The sequence below is a fragment of the Meriones unguiculatus genome, chromosome 4 (assembly GCF_030254825.1).
Source record: "Meriones unguiculatus strain TT.TT164.6M chromosome 4, Bangor_MerUng_6.1, whole genome shotgun sequence".
NCBI lineage: Eukaryota > Metazoa > Chordata > Mammalia > Rodentia > Muridae > Meriones > Meriones unguiculatus.
Window position 1 is genome coordinate 10,736,974 of NC_083352.1, and position 25,917 is coordinate 10,762,890.

The 25,917-nt window shown below is 41.3% G+C and overlaps 1 protein-coding gene across 2 annotated transcripts in view; it reads right to left on the reverse strand.

The window, feature by feature from the left end:
* Positions 1–25,917, reverse strand: part of Csmd1 (CUB and Sushi multiple domains 1) — a 1,585,983-nt gene that overhangs the window by 135,941 nt on the left and 1,424,125 nt on the right. For both annotated transcript variants that reach the window (XM_060381443.1, XM_060381442.1), the window contains exons 38-40: positions 11,274–11,392; positions 6,651–6,720; positions 1,955–2,071 (exon numbers count right to left, since the gene is read on the reverse strand). In XM_060381443.1, coding sequence (XP_060237426.1) covers positions 1,955–2,071; positions 6,651–6,720; positions 11,274–11,392 — 306 coding nt within the window. The remainder of the gene's footprint in view (positions 1–1,954; positions 2,072–6,650; positions 6,721–11,273; positions 11,393–25,917) is intronic.

Here is a 25,917-nt window from a genome sequence, read left to right on the forward strand (position 1 = left end):
GAAGTGCTGAGTCAAGATTCCATGTGTTGGCCCTCTTGAGCTGCCCTTTGAAGCCCTCCATTTATCTGCCTATCTAACCAAATGTTAGCTGACAACATCTTCCTTCAAGAAGATAGCTAAGCCATGCAGGGCCTTAATCCTACTGCATGGTTCTAGGTGTTCTCTAATGAGTAAGTTGGCCGGTTATGTCTTCTCCACAGCTTTTTATCTATGTGCTGTGTCATGAGCAAAGCTCCTCAAGGAAAAAACTTTGGAAACTCCACCATCGTCTTGACCAATGATTTATTTATAGCTTCTGGTCATTCCCTATCCACATACCAAGTGTTTGGTACCTAGTTACTACCACCAGAGACCTTCACTCTGTCCCTACTTTGGTGCACCTACACTGTGGCTTTAGAATAAAGAGAGAAACCAGAAGCCCAGGTGAAGGGACTACAGTGAGAAGAAAGGCACAAGGTAGGTAAGTGAAGATGGCATGGAAGAGAATTAGAGACTTTCACAAAAGTCATGTGCTTCTGAAATCAGAGCAAAATAAGGTTTTTATGTCCATATCAAAGCTACAAATGTTCTAAAGCAGATAAACTGAAAGTTGGAAAGTTAAGAATTAGATACATCTCAAAATTCTTAAATCAATTTAAGATGAGACCTAATAGACTAGGATCAGAAGGAAAGAAAAGAAGTCCTCCCTTTTCAGTGGGCTTGGGGAGGGGCATGTGTGGAGAAGGGGGACAGGAGGAGTTGGCCGGGGAGGGAGCTACAGGGGGGTACAAGTGAATAAAGTGCAATTAATAAAAAATTAAAAATAATCAAGATAGTACATAACCAAACAGTTAATAAGATACTATATTTCCAAATTTATGTGTTATATTGCATTTAGTAGGTGTCATAACATGAAGAGAACCCTAAAAATTGCCACAAAGAGTCACTACTACTGACTCGCAGGACAAGATGAGAACAGGAAGAGATAAAAATCAAGAGACTGATGACTTAGGGATGTCACATTATGGCATCATTCGGCAAATTAAATTTGGGTTGAAGAGAACCACATGGCTGAATGAATTTTTAAAAAAGTGCTTCCTCAAGATCCAACTATACCACTCCTAGGCATATACCCAAAAGAGGCTCAAGTACACAATGAGGACATTTGCTCAACCATGTTTGTAGCAGCTTTATTTGTAATAGCCAGAAGCTGGGAAACAGACCAGATGTCCCTCAATGGAGGAATGGGAACAGAAATTGTGGTACATCTATACAATGGAATATTACTCAGCAATAAAAAAACAAGGAAATCATGAACTTTGCAGGTAAATGGTGAATCTTATGAAAGAAGTGGGAACCAGTAAGATCTGGGGAGGACAGGAACTCCACAAGGAGAGCAACAGAACCAAAACTTCTGAGCACAGGGGTCTTTCCTGAGACTGATACTCCAAGCAAAGACCATGCATGGAGATAACCTAAGACCCCTGCACAGATGTAGCCCATGGCAGTTCAGTCTCCAAGTGGGTTCCTTTGTAATAGTAGCAGGGACTGTCTCTGACATGAACTGATTGGCCTGCTCTTTAATTACCTCCCCCTGAGGGGGAAGCAGCATTACCAGGCCACAGAAGAAGACAATACAGCCACTCCTGATGAGACCTAATTGACTAGGATCAGAAGGAAGGAAAAGAAGTCCTCCCCTATCAGAGGACTTGGGGAGGGGCATGCATGCAGAGGGTGGAGGAAAGGAGGGATTGGGACAGGAGGAGGGAGGGAACTAGAGGGGGGATACAAAGTGAATAAAGTATAATTAATAAAGAATTAAAAAAAAGAACTTTCGGTCTCAGTGCTATTCTGTCAATGTTCTACTTAAATCTGAAATCAACATTCAATTAAAGACACAGTTAAGCCAATGGATTGCTACACATCAGTCACCCAGGAAGACTTTATTCAGTAGAATGTCTCCTGGTTCACTCACCGAAGCCAATGGGCAGCGATATCTTCCAGGTACAGTCCAAGTTGTTGGGGTATGAGCCTGGGAAGCCTGGGCTCAGAATCACTCCACTCATGCTTGTCAGCGTCCCTCCACAGGTGGCTGTTCAACAAAAGACAACAGGAGTCTCCTGGAGTTTTTTGTTCAGCACAGGTACCCAATCTAACACAGCTCACTGGACCACATTGGGAAAGAGAAAGCCCATAGACCTGGGGATGATATCTAACAATAGTCTGTCATGCAGGGAATGGATGCTAGTTATCCAGGGGCCTAGCCTTCCTCCTCACTGTGGGATACTTGAGGATCAAGATGCTTCTTGACTTGCCTTTTGACACTAGGCCCTCAGCCAAGGCCAGCTAGTTTACCAATGCATTGTAAGCAGGCATTGGGTTGACTTTAGCTCTACAGCTTCTTTTTTGTGGTAGTATTGCTCCCTCTCCTCTGATGGTTCACTTGTGCTCCTGCTGTGTGTAAACGAATGAGCACCATCCCTGAAGCCCAAAGCAATCACAAATGCTGGTATTCAGATGACCTCCATCTGACAGATGTAAACAAAGCCAAAGAGAGTAAGGAACTGGCCTGAAGTTTCACAACTATGATAGCCTCTCTCTGCTGTAGGATGCTCCAGCTCTCTCCGATTATGGGGGCTCCAGTGACCTTAGTAGCCCCATGCTTATAGCCCCTTCCAATGGAGACTGCAGCTCTGCACAACCATTTATTCCAGAAAATTCTATGCCATGAAGATAGTAAGTCTGTATCTAAATTATGTACATACTATGTTACTGTGTCCAATATTTGCCAAATCTGGCTATTTGTGACTCGCTAAAAAGACAATTTTATGTATTTTCAACTAATTATGCAAATGATGTCAGTCTTATCTGGAGTAAAACATAAAAAACTTCTCTTATTTAAGTTTCCAGCTCATATTTTCAGAAGCCTCTGTCAGAAAGCCCTGAGCATGTACAGCAGGGACTTAAACTTTGCCCAACAATGGCAAATTTCATATGAGATGATATGTAAAAGCCAAGCCTACTAACTGTGGTTAGTTTCTTAAGACATGCCATTGGGACCTGGGTTTAAATAGTCTGCATGCTAATGAATAACTTTTCAAACTTGAGGATATCTTCTTCTGTGAGTTATAATTGTAGACACCAGCTCAGATGAAACCCAGCTTGTCTATAACTTAGAGAGAAGTCTAGCAGGGAGCTGCCAGTGGGTGAGACTTATGTGTGGCATGTAGGTTCTGTTTAGGTGTGGTGTCTGGGCCTGCACTAGGCTGAAGACACATCAGTATGGGGCTAAACCAAACACTTTTCTAGCTGAAATTGTCAAAGGCTCCTCTGGCTGAAAGGAGGGTGGGTATAGGAATCCACGAACAAGGAAGACATAAATGGAAGACAGCTAATGGTCACAAAGGCAGGAAGATAAGTGTTCTATGATGGTAACATTTCTGGGAAGGCCCGTTTGATTTGGAGTATAAATAAAATAAATGCAGTGTCATAAAATATGGGCATCTGTTATAGATCCTCAGCCCTTCAGAAAATTGGCATAGCCACCATCAGTGAGACCTGGCACCAAACTAGAGTGACAGACAGATGCCGTCTTCAGTATTGTTATCCATCCTGAACACAGGGCAGGGGTAGTGTGCTGTATCCCATGAGCATCTAGATACTGGGCACTGGATGACTTCCTGGTGATGTGAGAACTGCCAGCTTATGTCAGCCTTGCACTTACGAAAAGAGCCAGCAGAATAGCGTCAAACCAGATCTCCCTAAAGCTTTACTTTTGGGTACTGAGAGAAACCCATAGCCAGTGTGCCATGTTTAAAAAAAAATATGCATATGGGTATTTTGGCTGTACATATATGTCACTGTACAATGTATGTACCTGGTATGCACAGCATTGGCCAGAGGAGTTCCAGCGCCATGTGGTTACTGGAAACTGAACTCAGGTCCCATGGATGAACCAGCCAGTGATCTTAACCACTGAGCCATCTCTCCAGCCCCAGGCTTGCTATGCTCCGAAATGGCCAGGATGCAGCTACTTCTAAGACTCAGGGTTCTTTTGACACCTTTGCCCTGACCGTCTCCTGCCCCTACCTTGCTCATGCTCTCATTTCCCTCTCAGTAAGCAGTCTGTGAAGAGAGCTATCAGCAAATGCTGCAATTCAAAAGGACAGGTGATACTTGGTAGGGAAAATCAGGGACTTAGCCTTTTTCTGGATTTAAATGTCTCATTTTGTGCAGATTCTCCATGTTCTGGTACAAATACATGCATTTTAATTCCATGTCACAGGTCTCATACTGTTGACAACCCTGCAGTGCAAGTAGTCTCCAGTCCCACTGATCTCGGCATGAACTCTAACTCTGCTGGGGCCCTGGCAAGCTGCTTGGCCCCTCCAGGACCTGATGTGATACTAAAAACAGCATTAGTTAAGCTCCAAGAAGGGGGCCCCAGTGCTCAGGGAGTCCTAGGAAGCGGCTTAAGTACCTCGACTCCATTAGTTCTGTGATTATAAGGAATTAGGACATGAGGTTTCCGGGAAGCGATGAGTAAAGTATTATCTCTCTACAGACGGCTGCTCCTACCTTCCTCAGCTAAGATAAATCTTTTGTAGCTAACAGCTACAAAATGCTTTCATTTCTTGTGTCAGTCTTCAAGGCTCATTACAGTCCTATGTGAGTTTTGACAATGGGGCCTCTATCTGCATGCCTTGCCTAAAATTATAGAAGTTGATGTCACTTCAGTATTTGCTAATATTAAAGAAAAAAAACATTAAAGGACATGTAAAAGTCATATGTCTTGCTAATATAAGCTAGTTATTCAAAATTAAATAAACATTTTGTTATAAAGCACAGAGCAAATACAATGGTCCCTCATCTGAATATATCTGCTAAGAATAAATTCCACTTCAGAGAGAACTTAAATCACTGCATGTGGAAAATGGTGATCTATGGGAAAAATCCTCAGGCTCCTTGACATCCTTTGGTTTCTTTGTTCAGACCAAGGCTGGGATACAAACCTCTGTTTTACACAAGGCACATTTTGTGTGGAAGTCATGTTAATGGAGAAGTTTATGTTTGTCTGTCACATATAAAACACTGGCCTTTGAGGAAGAATGCTCCCTTGAAAAAGAATGTGATGGTGAATACAAATGGGAACTATTTTCCCCGAGCAAGGCCACTATAGAGCATGGCATTCTGTCTGCTCACCATGTCTGTGGCCATACATTATCCTCTGTAAGGAGTCTCATTCAGGACAGTTAAACTGTACATCCCTCAAAGTCATTGCATAGCTAACACTTTTTGGAGAAGCAGGGATACCAGGATGCCAGTGAAACAGACAACAGTTATCGTCTTGTTGACCTTGAGGACTAGCATACTATATTGTCTTGGTCCTCAGCAGAGTAAATCCTTGAACTGAGAAAGCCCAGAGGATATGTCACAACAGTCTAAGCTGCTTGTTTTGTGGACACAAATGGCCCTTTCTCATAAAGCAGTCCCAGACAGTACAGGCTGCCTAAGCGGGGTGTGGGCATCACGTCTGATACCCTACAGACCCAGGAAGTGTTAGAGAGCCTCCGCCACAGCAAGCCCTGTTCTAAGCCACTGATATAGCCCTGATTCTGAAATGCCAGTCTGAGGAACAGGGTGATGAGTCAGGTACAACTGTTGCCAAGGTCCTGCAGGTTGTGAGAGGATAATGGAAATGATGTTAAAGACCCCAAACCTCACAAAAAGCCAGTTAGACAAGGCACAAGGGGCAGAGGCTAAGGGTAGAAATCTGATAGGTGATGCTACGGTTTATCCTAAACTCAAGAGCAGCTGATTCAGTCCATACTATCTGGATGGAACATACGGAAAAATCAGAAGCCATGTTTAAAAACTGCATAATAAACAAGTTAAGGACATCCTACATAATGGCAGATTTAGTGCTGCTGGGTTTGTGTTGGCCACAGTCTACGTCATGCCAGCTGCCCAGTAAACTAGAAGAGGTTGGGGGTTGGGAATGGTGAGCAGTCTCCCAGGCAAGAACAGGAAAAGAAGGCAGAGAGTGGGCCGGCTGTTCGAGGCAGTGGCAGTGTAAGCACAGACTCTGGGGAAGATATCTGTGGCTTCGGTGGGGGTCTGTATGCCCCGTAATTTGTACTGTAGTGCTTTAGGCCTCAGGCATAGGTTCTTTCTACCCAACAGGGAGTGTTAATAAGGGTGTCTACACATAGTACTCATTGGTATCTTCTATATGGAATACAAAACATGCTGTTTTCTGGAAACCCAATGCCTTGCTTGTTATTCTGAGCTTTGCTTCTGCAAATATGCTTTTCCTGAGGCTAACAGAATGTTCAGAAAAACCACTCAACCTGTCAACGCTACTACGATATTCCTTCATAAATTAGTAAATGGAATTTGGGCATGTACTTGAACTGTTTGGCACCTAGAGCTTGGAGTCTCAGAATTTCTCAGTATAGCCTGATCCAAAGTCCCTCTGAAAGCTGAACCCCTGAATTCCACAGGGAGGAGCTCCTTGCATTCCTGTGACTTTACCCCACGTGAATGTGATTTCTAATAATATGTGCTTTGAAAGGGACAGTGTGCACTTTGATCAGGGCATGCAAGGGTATAGGTTGTAGCAAGCCTGCTGGATGAGGGTCACTCAATGAGGCTATGCAAGGTGTACTTACCAATGCACAAAGGGGAGGGATAGTTCCAGCGACGTACGGTTCCCGGCATACAGGAAATGTGTGAGCGGCCCTGTTGAAAACAAAACCGTGAGGATCATGTTAATTTCAGCACAGTGTTTAGGGATGAAATGCACGGGAACATTTGACCTTTCTTTGTCCCTTTCAAACCTGTGAATCTAACTGTTGTTAATGTGGCCCATTTGGAAATGTCAATCAATCTATCAATCAAGAAACACAGACATGTTCTTTTCACTAACAAAATCTTGACTATCTAAGTAGGCAACATTTCTGTTTACTTTTCACCATCCCTAAGGACAACAAACAGAATCAGGCAGAGTAGGTCTCGTTTCCCCAGCAACAGCAATGTCACAGCGTTTGGCTTGAGAGCCTAGAGTGAATGAGGACAAATGGTATGGAGTGAGAGGATGGTATGCTGGACTTGCTGCCCATCCATTTTGGGGTAACTTTCCTGACTCTGGGTAAGCCACATGTTCATGGTCAGTCTAACCTTTGCAGGATGAGAGGCAGTTCAGTGTTCCCTGCCTGGTGAAATGCAGTTCATTGCTGCTGTTGGACTATCATAAAATCAATCCTCAAAACGGGTCTTTCTGAGCCTAGAAACAGACCACTAGTCTACCTTCCACATTCAAAACTTGAGCTCCCTCTTCTGAAGGCCAAATAGCAGTGGAGAGATTTGTGAGCTCTACTGTGCTGAGCTCTCTCTAAACAGAAGGCTCCACATCAGTAATTCTCAACCTTCTTAATGCTGTGACCCTTTAACATAGCTCCTCATGCAGTGGTGACCTCCAACCATAGAATTACTTTTGTTGCTACTTCATAACCATAGCTTTGCTACTGTTATGAATCACAATGTAAACATCTGAGAGGCAGATGGTCTTAGGTGACTCCTGTGAAAGGGTCATTTGACCCCGATGGCTTCTCGACCCACAGGTTGAGAATGGCTCCTTCAGCGGTGTTCTGTGACTCAGTGACCATCTCTGCCATATCTCCTTGTCTTCTCATATATTTCATCTACCACATACAAGTGTACACACTGGTGACTCAGGAAGCATAAATTTGTAAGTACAGTTAACAAAGGTGAGGTGGTTGGCTCGCAGAGATAATTATCCTGCTACAAAAGTAATTTCTTTTTGTATTCTTATTGGCATTTAAAAAATAGTTCTAAAGAGAAACTATGTTTACTTCTTGTTCATCAAATGTAAGCTAAGTCATTGTCTTTACTACAATATTTGGTTTTGAGTCAAGGTTTTGCTCTGTTGCCCCTGCTGGCCTCAAGCTCACAATCCTTCTGCCTCGGTCTCCCAAAGTGTTAGGATGAAAAGTATGCACCAGCACATCCACCTTGAAATATGTGTTTTTCAAGATGACAGTCTGATACTAAAGTGCGTGTATTTATATATCCTGTGGCCCATTAAATTATATTTAATAAATTTCCTCCTGAATTATGGTTAAGCATAAAATACAAAAGCCTTTAAAGATATTTATTGAAGGCTACCAGTAAAACGGTCATTTGTTACAAATCTAGAGCATATTCTGCTATGGGCAGTACCATAAACATTTTGGATGAGTGATTTAAAAAAAAATTGTATAATACATCAAATACAAAATTGGATCCTGGAGATTTTCTCTTCAAGATTTTACCCAAAGAGAAATCTTTGGATTTTTATGTTTTAAAAGATCATGAAAACACATCTATATTGGGTGGGTCTCTGAGGTCAATCAGATATTCATGATTTATTGACAGCTGGTTGGATCTGCATGATCACGTATGTCCATTGGCCTCACTCTAGGTCACACAGTTCTCTGTGAGAACTGCATTTGTAGTGGTGTTTTGCAGGGCAATGTATGATCTGTGCGTGAAGCGAGGTAATTAGTGCTTAGTCAAGCCACATTAGCAACAAAAACAGCTCGGCACCCATGCAGACATGTTTGCAGATATTGAATTTCCCCACACTCCAGGCTCAGAGCTCTCTGTAGTAAAGACAGTGGCTTGGCTTACATTTTATTAGCAGGGCTAAGAAGCAACCTGACGTGAGCTCAGTATGTGTGGGAGGGGTATCAATCATATGTTATAGGAAATCCTTGCTTGAAAGAGGATTTATTTTCCAAGGTCTTGAACTATCACTGTAAAAACGGAAGCTAACAGAAGCTGCAAGATCACATCTTCAGCACAAAACAAACAAACAAACAGAAATCAGAAGAAGAGACAGTGCTGAAAGTTAGATTTTGTGAAAGAAAAGCAGACTGTATCATGTTCATTATTAAATTCTATTTTATTGGGGTTCCTTAAAGCCTCTCCCTTCCAACTTACAACCTGAGTTGGAGAGAGAACGTTAGTAGGGAGAGAGGGCGTAGACCCCTTTAACTTCTCCCAGCTGTTTAGGGTCGAAGGGTTCTTTTGGGGGTTATATAAATTTCCATCAACGGCAGATGCAGCAAGCAGTTCTCTCCAAGCTGCTGTGTTCAAACATTTCTCTCCATCTGTCTTCAAGATGCCACCTCAACACACACCACCACTGCATGCCATAATTTCTTTTGGGGGGCTCTCATATTTATGTCTTTAGAGCCCTAACCATGCCCCTCTCCGTGCTGTATGAGGCAGGCTGTTACTAGCTGACAACGACCATACACTGCAGGAGACAACTATCAGCTGTCAACAAACTAAAACCCAAACTGAAATCCCATACTTGGGATTAAAACAAAAACTTATTCACGAAACATAACTGAGCTTTTAAAGGAACCAAAACTTCCATTACACTATTGATGCAGCTTCAGTCAGTTCTAACAAAAGCCAATGGAAAAAGGACCACACAAAAAGCACATGGAAGTGGATGAGGTAACTTTGCATGTGGAACTCACTAAACAGGAAATAGAATTCTCTCTACTATACTAAGTACATGTACAATGCTTGTCCCAAAGAACCTCGTTGATTAGTCTCCCCATGCTTGGTTAAGCATGTCTTTCTATCACAGAGCTGCAGAACTCTGTGGTGAAACTCAGCTTCTACAACCCACTGTGTAGAGTCCATGTGATTAATGCGGCACCAGGTGAGATCAAGATCCAAGGGCTGTGAGCTGTAGCCTGGCCTTCATGAAAGTGATATACGTAGTTCTTTGCTTATAAAATAATGACATTTCTTTATAAAGATAACATCTCTAAGTTCCTTGCACTGAAGCAGCGGGGGATTTAATAGACATGTCCTCCGATGATACAGCCCAGAGCTCATGCCTTGTGGTCTGTGGGGACTGACCTAGTCTTCACTAGGTGCTTTCCACTGGTACTTGGTAGAGCTGTTTACCCCATATGTATGGAGAGACTAGTTGTATACAGTGTCATTATTTCATCACATTTGATCCCACCTCTTCCTTGATTCTTACTCAAGAATCAAGCATCAATTGAATCAAGAATCAATTGTAGTGAAGTTAGGTGCAAAGCATAGCTTAGAGATAGCCTTCAAGAAGACATCAAATCCAAAGCCATTATAAACACGTGAGAAATTACTTTGAGATACAAATTGCATGAAGAATATAAACATGAGTAGGGTAAGCTATGACTACTACTACCTTTTGCAGCACATAGCTAAAACAGAAAATAGACAGCAGTAACTGCATTCATCTTGCTTCTTATTCATTTATAGTGTATTTATGGAAATGTCTCACATCATTTTGCTTTAAAAAAAAACTAAAAATTTATAGCAAAACTTGTCTATAGCATTTCTCGAAAATCAATGAAAGTCCCTTTGTCTTTAGTGGTAATTTACTGAATAGAATCATGGGAAATGCAAATGAGCTGATGCTCAAGACTCAGCAGCATATCCCATCATTAGGGACCAAGTGGGGGTTATAGATATTCTGATACTGCCTTGTTTGTTAGTTTTTCTATGCATAATTATGGGAAGAAAACACAATTCTGAAATAAAAACAATTGTTTAAAAATAAAATGGGAAGGTCTGCTGAGATGCTTTGGCATTTCAAAGCAGACTCCAATGATTATGGTTTTACAGCATGTATCGATAGCTCCTTCAACAGAACAAGTGGAATAAGGCAAACTGGCTGCAGAGACATGACTCAGAGCATGAACATCGGGTATAGTGAGAATTCTGTAACTTTGGGTTCTTTTGAAAACACAGAGATAATATAAGAATGAGTTTTAGTTTTAAACACAGGTATGGGAGTATGGGGACTGTCTGCAGCAGCTGACTATGATTTGCCCCATGCTCTAGCAGAGGCGTGGTTTTGCCAGGAACAGATAGTTCCTGTGACTGTATAAGTAACATTTGGAACTTTTCAGATGATACATAAATGTCAGATCCCAGAGAGGAGAGGCAGATGGTTGTTGGTCATTTATGGAGGTTGGCTGGGGTTTGTTAGTAATCATGATCAAATAAGAAACAAAAGGAAAGAAATTAGATACAGGGATGTTTCTATTTCCTCTCTCTCTTCTCTCCTTGTATGTGTCCTATCTAGTGTTTGGGGGCTCAACCAGGGTGATACAGGGTGGATAAAAGAAGAACCCACAATGTAACAAAGCTCAGATACATTGGGTATGAACACCAAAAATGGCCATGCAGAGCATAGCTCTCAATCCCAGAAGGATGCCTACCTGCAACGTATACCCGGGCTCACACTGGAAGGACAGCACATCATTCACCATGTACCGGTCTCCTATCTTGATGCCATTGCTTGGGAGAGCAGGCTCTTGGCATGCAGCCAGGCCCACCGCTAGAAGGACACAAAGACAGATGCTATGAATCAGGGAATGTTAGCAACACTTCTATTGCCAGTACTGGCAGCTTTGCTTTCCACTGCTCCCTGTGGAAGCAAATGGAGGTTTTCACACCTTCTCTTGCTGTTTGACCAAAGGGCTTTATATAACATTGGATCAGAGTCACAAGACAATTCTTACCTATCACCTCAATTTATTCCCGTCATATAAGGCATTCATAAAAAGTTGCCAGTTCCACATTTAGCATAAAGAACCCCAATTTTAATATTGATGCAACTTCTCTGTCTCTCTCAGGTATTCTGAAAAGACTTTACAGGTTTGTCAACCTAGGGAACATATTCATTCTCCTTTTCCCCTGTTTTCCACCTCATCAATGATAATCTCATGGCTAGTCCAGTCTTAGATGAATGAGACCAATATTTATATCCATAAAATGTTGTAACCTGGTCTTTTCCTTAGATTATAATTCCCCTCATTTAAGGAACTCACAGATTGCAACAGAAATTTGTCATATCCTATTGGACTCCAGACCAAAATATTAGAATAATTACCCCTTAGTCTTATTTAACAGCCATGTCATTCTGAAAAGAGAAAATATACAAGCATGGTATATTTCATAGAATAAAATGTCCATTTTTTATCGAAGAGATTTGATGTTTTATAAGATGGGTACATTCTAATAAGAGATCATGTGAAATATAGACAATAGTAACTGCATTAATTTAATTAACAAGCTATTTTTATTGCCAAGACCTGGCTGAATATAAACGCTAACTTTCATTTTCCAGTGCTCTAAGAAAGAGGACAAGGGCTTCTCCAGGTGAGACTAGTAAGTCTTCTTGTAATCTTGGACTTTTGCTCTTGTTCTTAAACTTGACAGGATTCTGTCTTGTCACAGATGAAAGAGGCTTGAGTGGTTGGGGCACAAGTTAATTCAGAAGCAGAGACAGTCTTGGTCCCAACAGGGTCATCTCATACCCGAGGTCCCCTGCTCTGTGAGAATTCTCTCTGCCTGGCCCTCCTGCAGAGCCATCCACACTGTGCCACCCATACCATATCGTCCCTTAGGACTTCAAACACATGGATACACAAACAGTAACAAAGCAACGATGAACTTGAATGTCAGCAGCAGTAGCAACGGGTGTCTGAATCAGCCCAGGGCTCACTCATATAGGCACTGGGTCTGGTCCTCCAATTCTAGACACATAGATCTTAGAAATAGCAGCCACTATCAAAGGGAATGCTATATGTGCTCAGCATAGCCACTTCAAGAAATGCTTCATGCTTTTGTCCCCAGGAGAGTCTTCTATTTGATACCACTGAAACACGTAAGATATATCTTTGGTTGAGCTAGTAGATGATGTGGCTTCCGTAAGATGCCAGCATGCAGCCACTCCTGATGTGATCTGATAGACTAAGATCAGAAGGAAGGAGAGGAGGACCCCCCCCATCAGTGGAGGCGGGGAGGGGCATGCATGTAGAAGGGGGAAGGAGGGTGGAACCCAGAGGGAGGAGGGAGGGGCTTATGAGGGGATACAAAGTGAATAAAGTGTAATTAATAAGATAACCCCCCCCAAAGAATCCAGTGTGTTTTCTCTACTCTGTGAATCTGCAGCTACAAGCCATGCATCCCAGACCATCCAGAGACCTTCTCCACATCCTGATAGTAGGACAGAGTTTAAGTGCCATTTCTTCTTAGTGGGATTGCCCATCTGAGACCCTGCTGTTGAATTCTGGCTGATACAGGAACTTGTTGAAATACTTCACATCACAGAATACAATTATTACCTATGAGAGAAGTAGCTATGAGTTATGTCACAAGTTTTTCCTAAGTTGAAATAGTTTTCCCTAAACAGCCATTTTTAAAGTATAAAACAAATTACATCAAACATCAATATGTTGTATTTCTAATACAGATTTTAAAGCCACTTAAAGTTTTTCATAGAAGGTAAAACTGCCAGACATAAAAAAAGACAGTCACACAGGAGAACACAGCTACATTCATCCTCTAAAAAATAATACTGATATCTATCAGCACAGAAAGTATACCTTGTTTTCTAATTAATACTAAAACACAAAGACATCATTTTAGTCAGAGAACAATATGGAAAGACAGAGAATGCTCCACAAAGAGACTCTTATATTTGCAATATAGAGAGGAGAATCTCCATCTCAATATCCCTATGCAGTTGTATATGTTAGAAACTAAAACTTTAAATTCTTGGCATATGTAGGCATGGTTTTCAGCTGTTTATACCTGTATATACCTATATATACCTGTATATACCTGTTTATTTGTTTTTAAGGGTATAGTTAATAATCAAAATATGAAATAGAGGTGGTGTGACAAGCATCAGGCAGGGTGCTGTTCTGAGATGAGTCTAAGCCAAGCATGAGCTTATCAATGTACTTCAGGTGAGTGGGGCTGCCCTTTACCAAAGTTGCCTTGCATATTGAGTTTGGAGAGTAATTTTTGCCTGGGGTGACTGGACTGTATCTCAGGTTAAGTCTTGAGAAGATACGTCACAGGAGTGTTGGAAAGCCATATAGCTGTATGAGTTATTCACCTTGATATATTGATATCTAAGAACTCCACAAAACTAAAGGCTGGTTAAGCTGGGCATAGGGTTATAACATGCCTGGAGGCACAGCACTCAAGACATTGAGCAAGAGGTACTGAGCATTTAAGGCCACCAGCCTGTATAATGGCACTTGGTCTCATAAACCGATAAGTAATTAAATAGTAATAAATTTTTTAAAAGTTGACTATTTTTAAACATATTGATAGGAAAATTCCCCACTAATGTTTCAAAGGCAGCAACATCTAGGAAGATGGGACTGGAATATCATTTGCAAGATTTTTGACAGCATTTCCATCCCTATCTAATCATGGTGCACTTACAACTGATATCACATATGATGATGTGAAACACCGAATGAGGGATGCCACTTAAAGGTGTCCCATGAACAGTCAGGTTCCTTGATTTCCTTGGAGACAAGGTACAGATGGTTCTCATAAAACTGAAGATCACATGGCTGTTTGTTGGGGAAGGTGGTTAACACATTACAGGGTTTTATAATTTATTATCCTATCCACTCTGATGCTAAAACGTGAACTTTTAAGATGCATTGATATATAAAGTTTCAATTTGATTTAGAATATAAAAAGGAACATTTTTAGCTTCCATGAATCTAACCTGTAGAAGCAAAGATCATGAAACAAAGCCATTAAAAAGATGAGTGTTCTAATTTGACCTAAAATGGAGTTTAATGGCTTGACTACTGCTGAACATAAAACGTGAATGTTGTGAGCCAGAGGTGAGCAGACAGCCCATCAGGCCTCTGAAATACACACACTTGAATCTCAGAAGTGAAAATTATGGATAGCACATGATAAACATGTGCTTTAAAATCAAAGACATGGTATAGGATGTCCAGGACCTGCAAAAGTGACAAATGCAGATGAGTTCCAAAGATTTTTCTCAAAATTGCTTTCACTGCCACAGGCATAGCTTTTACTCTACACTTCACAAGTTACTCCGCCTGAAGAGCTCAAAACAACAAAAACCTAATAATTGAAAAAAGGAAGGAGGTAAATCCAAATGGCGAGACTCAGACTGTAGTATTTATTAAAGGGAAGTCAATTTTTTTTTCAATGCAGTTTATTCAGGAACCTTGAACAATCATCTGACCCTGGGGAAGGCCAGCCCACAGCTTAAATAGCCTCTGGGTAGCCAACCCCAGTGTGCCACATGGGCAATGCAGATAGGTCCACATACATGGAAGCAAGCCAGATCCTCAGCCTTAGCCAAATGTGGAGTTGTTTGTGACAGAGAGCACTCACCATCGGGAAGGTGGAAGGCAGAAACCAGCTCCATCTTTAAGGCTTGGCATTACGCAGCTCTCTACAGTTCCCCCTTTTTGTTTTAGACACATCAGGCAAGAGTAGAGGTCTGATCTTTGATATTAGAAATAAATTGGGACTTTGTACCGATGGGAAGTCAAAATATAATCTTCTAGCTTTATTCTTTTGTTCTGAGAAAACCTTAAGAGTGAAAGCCATTTAGGGTAGAAAGTGATCAATTTGGTTTACACTTCTAGGTTACAGTTTATCAGTGAGGGAGGTCAGGCAGAGACTTGAAGCAGAAGGAGTGTTGCTTGCAGATTCACATGGGTTCATGCTCAGCTTTCTTTCTTTTTAATTCTGTATTAATTACACTTTATTCACTTTGTATCCCCCCTCTAGATCCCTCCCTCCTCCCCTCCCAACCCATCCCTTCCTTCCCCTTGTCTACCCATGCCCCTTCCCAAGTCCACTGATAGGGGAGGTCTTCTTTTCCTTCCTTCTGATCCTAGTCTATTAGATCTCATCAGGAGTGGCTGCATTGTCTTCTTTTGTGGCCTGGTAAGGCTGATCCCTTAGGGGGAGGTGATTAAAGAGCAGGCCAATCAGTTCATGTCAGAGACAGTCCCTGTTCCTATTACAATGGAACCCACTTGGATACTGAACTGCCATGGGCTACATCTGTGCAGGGGTCCTAGATTCTCTCCACACATGGTCCTTGGTTGGAGTATCAGACTCAGGAAAGACCCCTGTGCTCAGAATTCTTGGTTCTGTTGCTCTCCTTGTGGAGTTCCTGTCCTCTCTAGATCTTATTGTTTCCCACTTTTTCATAAGATTCCCTGCACTCTGCTCAAAGGTTGCCCATAAGTCTCAGCATCTGCTTTGATAATCTGCAAGGCAGAGCCTTTCAGATGTCCTCTGTGTCAGGCTCCTGACTTATTCCCTCTTTTCTCCTTCTTCTGATGTCCATCCTCTTTGTCTTTCTGGATAAGGATTGAGCATTTTAGCAAGAGTCCTCTCTCTTGATTAGTTTCTTTAGGTGTACAGTTTTTAGTAGGTTTATCCTATATTATATGTCTATATGAGTGAGTATATACTGTGTGTCTTTCTGCTTCTGGGATAGCAGATGATCTCAGGATGATCTTTTCCAGATCCCACCATTTACCTGCAAATTTCATGATATCCTTGTTTTTTATTGCTGAGTAATATTCCATTGTGTAGATGTACCAAAATTTCTGTATCCATTCCACCATTGAGGGACATCTGGGTTGTTTCCAGGTTCTGGCTATTACAAATAAAGCTGCTACAAATATGGTTGAGCTAATGTCCTTATTGTGTACTTGAACCTCTTTTGGGCATATGCCTAAGAGTGGTATGGCTGGACCTAGAGGAAGCGCTATTCCTAGTTGTCTGAGAAAGTGCCAGATTGATTTCCAGAGTGGTTGTACAAGTTTACATTCCCACCAGCAGTTCAGGAGGGTTCCCCTTTCTTCACAACCTCTCCAGCATGTGTTGTCACTTGAGTTTTTGATCTTGGCCACTCTAATGGGTGTAAGGTGAAATCTCAGTGTTGTTTTGATTTGAATTTCCCTAATGGCTAATGAGGTTGATCATTTCTTTAAGTGTTTCTCTGCCATTCGATATTCCTGTACAGAGAGTTCTCTGTTTAGCTCTGTACCCCATTTTTTAATTGGATTACTTGGTTTGCTGCTTTTCAGCTTCTTTATTTCTTTATATATACTGGATATTAGCCCTCTGTCAGATAGAGGGTTGGTGAAGATTCTTTCCCAATATGTAGGCAGTCATGTTGTTTTGATGACAGTGTCCTTTGCTTTACAGAAGCTTTTCAGTTTCATGAGGTCCCATTTATTGATTGCTGCTCTTAGAGCCTGTGCTATTGGTGTTCTGTTCAGGAAGGTGTCTCCTGTGCCAATTAGTTCAAGGCTCTTCCCCAGTTTTTCTCCTAACAGGTTTTGTGTGTCTTGTTTTATGTTGAGGTCTTTGATCCACTTGGACTTCAGTTTTGTGCAGGGTGATAAGTATGGATTTATTTGCATTTTTCTACATGTAGCCATCCAGTTAGACCAGCACCATTTGTTGAAGATGCTTTCTTTTTTCCATTGAATAGTTTAGGCATCTTTGTCAAAAATCAGGTGTCCATAATGTGTGGGTTTATTTCAGGGTCTTCTGTTCAATTCCATTGATCCACCAGTCTGTATCTATGCCAGTACCATGCAGTTTTTAGTATTGTTGCTCTATAGTACAGCTTGAGAAAGATATGAGTACCACCATGTACACTCAGACTCTTAGATCACATTCTTTAAAGAGCCAAATACTTACAAAAAATGTCCATAAACTCTATAAGATATTGTTTTATTGATTGTCTAGAGTACATGTGGGACCAAGAGAAGTCATATCTGTAACATGTTGTGTCTTGAGGTAAGTAACACTGTTTTCATTCCTCCCACTTTTAGCTCTTAGGCCTCCGTAAAGTGGGGGTTCTTGATTTCTTTATCCAGAGAAGAAGCTGTGCATCTCCCCTAAGGTGCCCCAGAGAATAGGAGCACTTTAATGACACAGAATAATCATGTAAGACCTCAGAGGGGCCATTTTCCACCTTATTCAACACTGGGTTTCCAAGGTTCCTTGCATGTCGTCTATGCAACGCCATCAGTGACACAGGGAGGCAGGTGTTGCACAGCACTTGGAAGCACTGCTCGTCCCCAAACCACTACCTGTGGAACCCTGGTTAGTGATTTTAACAGGCAGAGTCCACCTACAACCAAAGCCAAGTAGCAGTAAGTAATGAGTCACCATCCCTGTGACTGTGTTGATGTTACAGCAAGTTCCTCAATTTCACATCAAGAACCTATGGCAGCAAAAATGTTCTCTTCTTCCTCTTCCTCACCTTGTTCCTTTTCTCTTTTCTCTTCCCTTCTTCATCCTCCTTCTCCTCTTCCTTCTCCTTCTCTTCCTTTTTTTCTTGTTTCTTATTGTGATGTGATCAATGTCTGTCCCTCTAAAGTTCACACGTTGACATTTTAATACCAAATGTGATTTAAAATTGGGCCCTTTAGAAAGGGATTACAGTTGGGTCAGAATGACCCTGATCTTACAATGGAGTCAGTGCTATTATAGGAAGGAAATGCAATATGCTGACAGCCCTGCACAGAACCTACTACTCAGAACGTGGGTCTTCATCAGGAAAAGACTCTATCAACAACTTGGCCTTGGACTTTAGCCCCACAATTGTGAGAAATGAACTTATGTGGTTTAATCCTCAGCCTGTGATGCTATGTCACAGTGACCAGCACCGTTGTAAGCAATTAGCACACATCTGTCACAAAGCACTCCACAGGGGGCAGAGTACTCTACATCTGCTGTTTCATAGTGGATAAAGAGGTGACAAATTTGGCCTAAAGAATCTCAGTCACTAGTTAAAAATCACTTTTACTGATAATGAAACCCTGCGTTTTAAGATTAAAGAGCTAATGTTTTAAAGCTGGGCGTTCTTTAGTGACAAATAATGCTTTAACAAATGAATGAAAATGAACAACTTTGCACTCACCAAAGACATACATCTAAACATGTCCTCACTTTGAAGGAGAAAATGAAGCATCCTCCTTCCCTACTTTCCACAGGGCTACTAGGTGGGCGTGCTGGTTAAATTTGTTACACTTTTGCATGAAAGGGGAAGACTGCTAAAAATGCAGCTTTGCCAGCTGTCTTTGCCATGGAGCTATATCCATCACAAATTCCAGAGTCGCTCCACTTAAGCTTACTAGAGCGACAGCTGGTTCAGAACAGTCAGACCATTAGACTCAGCTAGGGTTGTTAAATGTCAAACACTACACTTGAACTTTTCCTCAATTACACAAAAACAATTCTACCCGCATAGGCACTTACTGCAGTGTCAGGGATTCTGAATACAGTCCCAGGCTTTGTCTGCAACCACAGCTGTGATAGGTTCTCAGGGTATATTAATGGGGTGGGGGATTCAAATAAAATGTAGTCATTTGATACATGATACATTTGATACATATAAACTGAATGAAACTTCATTTTTGTGGGCCTTCTCAATCGTTTCGGGTAAAAATAAGCAACTCTAAGATATTTAGATTTAACTGAAATCCTCACTACTCAGTAGAGCAATTGCTCAGGCAGGTATACTGACAGAAGTAAGATAATTCATTATAATAATGTCTTCTTATTAAAATTCATCCAGAATTCTAGTACACTTATTTTGTTTTAATGTCTTATAATGTCTGACATGCCTGCTGTTTTTATCTTTTAGCTCTTTGGCTGGTAATGGCATCAGTTACTTTTCTATTGTGATAAAACACTGTGACCAAGGTAACTAATAGGAAGAAGGGTTTATTTGGGCTAGTGATTTCAGAGGGATAAAAGCCCATCACACGGGGAAGTCAAGTATAGCTAGCAGCAGGCAGACATGGTAGCAGCAGTGGCAGAAGCAGCCACAACAGCAGCTGAGAGCTCACATTTCTCAAGGCACATAGGAAAAGTATCAAGCAAGGTCAACAAATTTGAAATTGTTAGAGTCTTTTGAAACCTCAAAGCTCTTCCCAAATGACAAACCTTCTTCAGCAAGGGCAGAAGTATTCCCCAAAGGCACCAACTAAAGACCAAGCATTCAAATGGTCAGACAATGGAGGACATCTCATTCAAACTACCACACAGAGTGACCAGCATAGTTATAGATGTCCAATGTGCCTGCTTATCTCAAGCCATCTACGAAAGCATCCCTGCTGCCAACCCAACTTAATACACTTGCCCTAAATATATGTTCTTGACCTATGATTTACAGAGAGCTAGAATATACTCGAATTGTGATACTGCGTTCTTAAAATGCATATTTATTCATTGTCAATGTGTATGTGATATTTATTGTTCTAGAGAACTGAGGATACTTGATACTAGCTTGTGCCTTCTTAGACTGTAAGCATCTTTGTGGTTAAAAGCTTATGACAATGAATAGTGTTCATATCAGAATAATACATTTAACAATAAAGCACATTGGATTCTGATATTCCTTAAAATTGGATGAGCACATTTAAAAGACTTTCAATTCTTACCAAATCTGCAAAACAAGTAATTCAACTGTACACACTCAAGACAAGCACGTTTGTTATTTAAGAAACTAAGAACTAGGTAGCACAGGAATGAAATAAAACTATTGGGTTTAAAAGATATTTTACACTTTGAATAATATTTATGAATGTACGTAACTTTTTGCTTAATTAATTCTCTTCACTATTGTTTTTAAGACAGGGTCTTATATATCGCTGGTTGGCCTCAAATTCACTATCTAGCAAAAGAAGATCTTGGACTCTTGGTCACCCTTACCTCCAGTTCTGAGGACTGGGATCACAAGTCTCCATCACATCCAGATAAGTTACACTATTTAAACAATAAGTCAGTCTGGGAGTAATCAAAATAGAAAGCTTAGACCTCTGCTCCACAGCAGAAGTACAGGCATGACCAGAGGCCCATGGTCCAAGTGACTGTAGATCTTACCAAGTTGACAACCAAGTGTAATTACTACAGTAGGAGACTCCCAAGAATTGGCAAACCCTTGGTAAATAGTTTCAACCACCGCATGCCTCCTGTGCACCAACCTAAGACTCACAGAAGTTCCTACATGTGTAAAACCCCAAACACATTTTCATGTTAAAATAATTATGTGAGGATCCATTTAAAATGCAATATCAGAACCAAAATGTTACCTAAGTGTATCCTTCGATGTCTTTTGAAGCATTTACCACAACTGAACATTATCTTCTGATAATTAATTTATATAAAGACAAACCAACAGTCAATGTCATTCACTGGTTTCTACAGATGTAAAGAAAAAGCTATTGTGGAATGTTTGTTACTGCTCATGTTTTTACTTTTATTTCATCCTGAAGTGTACCATGACTCTTCACCCTCAGAATCTGTTGTATGGCTTCAAGTTGCCTGGCAAACATTCAGTGGCCATTGAAAAGCTTCAGGAGCCTAATAAACAGGGGCCATATGTGTCCTGATAATTGATCTATGGAGTTGAAATAACAGGCTAACAATGAAGATGTGTGCATATAACTGGTGATAGAGTTGAGGTTGAGGCCATCATCTCCCAGAAGAGGTGTAAAAGGGCATGGAACATGCTATGTAAAGACCATTCCAGGTGAAAAATGATCAATCAAAAGTTAGTGTCTAATGAGTCATAAGAATACGAGCACCTGCTGGTGTGAGAGAGCTACCTCCTCATGTGGACAACCCCTGAGGCAAGAGCATGGAGGGAGAGAGGAGCAGATTTTATGCTGGAGCTGAGGATTCCTGCAGGTGGTAGGCTGGGGTCCAGCTAGGAAGTGCACGAAGGATTCTGTCTAGGCCAACAGGTGTATTAGAGGAGGGTTCAGTTTAAAAAAATCCACCCTGGCCCCTGTTCTCTAATCTGCTGAAATTCCAAGGTTAGCATGGAACAGTGTGAGTGTGGGAAATCCCAGACTCTGCCCAGAAGGGCAATAGTGGAAATGACTTAGATGGTACTTTCACATTGAACTTCACGTTTTTCAAATGCCCAAAAATCACAGGTAGAAACAAACTTTTTTTTGTGTGTGTGTGTGTTTTTCTTTTTTTTTATTTTTTCCCTTTTTTTTAAATTTTTCATCAATTACACTTTATTCATTCTGCATCCCCCCATAAGCCCCTCCCTCCTCCTCTCCCAATCCCACCCTCCCTCCTCCCTCTGCTTGCATGCCACTCCCCAAGTCCACTGATAGGGGAGGTTCTCCTCTCCTTTCTGATCTTAGTCTATCAGTTCACATCAAAAGTGGCTGCATTGTCCTCTACTATGGCCTGGTAAGGCTGCTCCCCCCCAGAGGGAGGTGATCAAAGAGCAGGCCAATCAGATTATGTCAGAGGCAGTCCCTCTTCACATTACTATGTAACCCAATTGGACTCTGAACTGCCCTGGGCTACATCTGTGCAGGGGTTCTGGGTTATCTCCGTGAATAATCCTTGGTTGGATTATGAGTCTCTGGGAAATTCCCTGTGTTCAAATTTTCTTGTTCTGTTGCTCTCCTTGTGGAGACCCTGTCCTCTCCAGCTCTTACTATTTCCCAGTTCTTACCTAAAATTCCATTCACTCTGCCCAACAGTTGCCCATCAGGCTCAGTATCTGCTTTGATAGTCTGAAGGGCAGAGGCTTTCAGAGGCCCTCTGTGGTAGGTTCCTAGGTTGTTTCCTGTTTTCTTCTTCTTCTGATGTCCATCCTCTTTGCCTTTCCGGATGGGGATTGGTTTGTAGCAGCTTTATTTGTAATAGCCAGAAGCTGGAAACAACCCAGATGCCCCTCAACTGAAGAATGGATGCAGAAATTGTGGTACATCTACACAATGGAATATTACTCAGCAATGAAAAATAAGGAAATCATGAAATTCGCAGGTAAATGGTGGGATCTGGAAAGGATCATCCTGAGTGAGTTGTCCCAGAAGCAAAAAGACACACATGGTATATACTCACTCATATAGACATACAACATAGGACAAACCCACTAAAACCTGTGCATCTAAAGAAACTAAGCAAGAGAGAGGACCCTAACTAAAATGTCCAATCCCCATCCGGAAAGAAACAAACTTTTAATGAGTCAGCAGTCCTTTGGGCTGCATGTAACACATACAAAAAGTCAGAAGCCCATGTCTACCTTGTAGACCTCACAATCTCAGAAGCTTACATGAAATTCTCTGAGATATAAGAAAGAAGCCAGAATTTACATTACTTACAAGATGCCAAGTTCCTCAATGCAGTTAAGATACAATGGGGGAGGTAAAATGATTGAACAGTATTCAGGAAAACATTTCTGGTAGAGACAGAGGAAGCCTAAAAACAGGTTGTAGGGAGATTTGGGGTAGTGAAAATTGTTACAGAAAACCTTATAAATCAGTGAATGATTACATAGAGATAAATCTCTGAGAGGTTAGATGAGCAGGGTTAGAGGTTAGAAGGTTAGTTTACCACAGTGGTAAGTGGATACTTATTGAAAACCTCTATATTGGGGGTACAGAACCCATCCCTGGGAACACAGAGAACTGTCGAATGCCCTGGCAACCGTGAGGTTCCTGCCTATGCTCATCCCACCAGTGACATCAGGGAGTATATGTGTATATATATATGTATGTGTGTGTGTGTGTGTGTGTGTGTGTGTGTGTGTGTTTGTGTAATGATTATTATGATCAGGGAGTTAATTCATGCTGTCAATTCGTCAATATTCAATTATGATGCTATACTGATAAAGGGCTTATTACTTCTTACTTCAAAAGTCTCAAGGTCTTCTGCAAAATTTTAATGCTTCCCAGAGAGCATTCACACAACTTTTTTTGACCTAGAGCAATTTAAACCCTTAAAACTCCCAAGCATAGTTTAAAAAAAAAATAACAACAGCAGCAATTTTAAAATACCTAACTCATACACACGCCTTGACTGAGAACAATTTAGAAGCCCCATCCATTTGAGATATAAGAATCTGAAAAAGAAGACATCCCTTTTTATTTTAACAAGAAAAAGCTGTAGTATAACACCAAACCTTTGGTGAGCCCATCTCAACACTGAGAGACGTGAGTGACCTCAATTCTAACGGGCAAACCCCCTCAGAGAGAAGGCACAGGAGAGTTAGGACCTAAGAAAACAGGTTGGCTTTACCTAAGCAAAGCACCCAAGGCTGGGCTCAGCTCTCCATCGGTTCAGGGACCCAGACAGGGTCCATCGACAAGCTCCCTGTTGTGGGGTGCCACAGAAACCCCTACTGCACCAATTTTCAGAAGAGCAGGGGCGAAATATGTCACAGCTCCCTGGATCTTCACTCTTAGAAACTCGAGTGCTCAGAGATGCTATATGCTCCTGTGCTTCCTACATTACATGCATATGGATGCTCTGCATCATACACATTAATCATACACTCTGGGAACCACATGTGCCATGCCTTCAGATACAAGTGGTTTTGGGTTTGAGAAATCTGCAGTGCTCTTTTGGGTTAATTCTTGCTGGATGCAGGTAAGGAACAAGACACTGAGGTACAGGGTTCAGTCTCAACAAGCTTCTTGGTCCTTAGGCTTCGGCTTGTATGTAGAGTGAGCATTACTAAAATGGTGATACCTGTGGCAACCCTTCCCAGGAGCAGCTGGGGAACCTGCCTCCAGGTGCTCAGTAAAGAGTCTTCCTGGCAAAATGCTTGCTGTGTCTCTGTGCTCTTGGTCATCCTTGTAGTGACAGTTTTTCTGCTTTGTTTTTTTTCTACCTCAAAAATACAGCGCTGTCTGAGGACAGACAGAATTTCAAGTAGATTCTGCATGGCATATGCTCCAAGATTTGCTTTCTTCTTTTAATTTTATAAATATATATTCTACTAAAAACATGAATTTAGAGACTTTTATAGAGATTTGGAAATATATATTTTATAGTATATGCCTAAATATCTCAATGTATTAAAATATTAAAATTGTTGGCAGTTTAGGTCAATAGTCTTTAGAAGGGTAAAGCTAATTCTACAGATACTTTATAATACCTGTTTTCAAACAGGTATAAAAAATCCAAGTAAATGCAGGAATTTTTTTTTAATACACAAATGAGGTGAGCTATAGAAACAACATCAGCCACAAAGATTATGACCTGGGAAAGTCCAAGTCCAAATGACGTATCATGTTTGGTCACAGAAAAAGTAAACACATTAATTAATTACGGTCTTGGATCCTCATATCAGGCCTTGGATTCCTGAAGAGGCTTCATTTCAGTGGGAGATAGGAGGAAATTGGTCTCTCTTTGAAAGACTCTTACTGACTAAGAATATCCTGGGATGGAGACAATTATGCTAATAGAGCTACAGTACATGTGCAAAGTAGATAATTATCCCCAATAGTCACAGACTAATTATGTTACCAGCATCTCCTTCCCCAAAAAGAGAAAGGAAAGAACTTCTTGGGGGTTAAAAACAGTGATCAGTTCCAGCAAGGCAAAAATATTAATGGACTGACTAACACAATCATGAGTGACAGGTGCGTTTGCTATTTGTGGAATCCTCATTGGATGGATCAAAGTAGCAGAATTTTCCAGAGCTAGTCTACATAAGTAACATTTGCAGGATTGTTTTACACTGTCACTGGAGTGGTCCTATTCACAGAAACTGTAACACACTTGCATGCAAATGCCTGTAATAAGTAGGGAGGTTTAACCAGAATGTGAACGGGCCTGTGGTTGGTGGCTGCTGATGAATATTTATCATCAGCTGGAATGTGGCCTTTTGAAAACACATGCATTACACTCCAGAAAACTGTTTATCTCAATTTTAAAAATCACTTATTGAAGCTAACCCACGTATTTGCTCACTTGCAACCGCTTATTAGAGGAGATAATGCCAACACCAAGCCATTTCAGAGCCTTAAAACATGCCCTGAATAAACCTCACTTTCCCTGGAAGTTCACACTTGACGTTTACGAGGTTCACCTGAATTACCCAACACTGTGGCGGGGGCTGTGATTTTCACCTTTGTAGTCCCATTGATCAGACTGTTAATGCAGCCTCACATCCATTTTTATAAAAGTTGACCTCTCCTCTGTGATGTCTCTTTCCAATTAAAATGAGTAACACACAGACAAGGCCTCTGAAATGCCCGCTTCCATCTA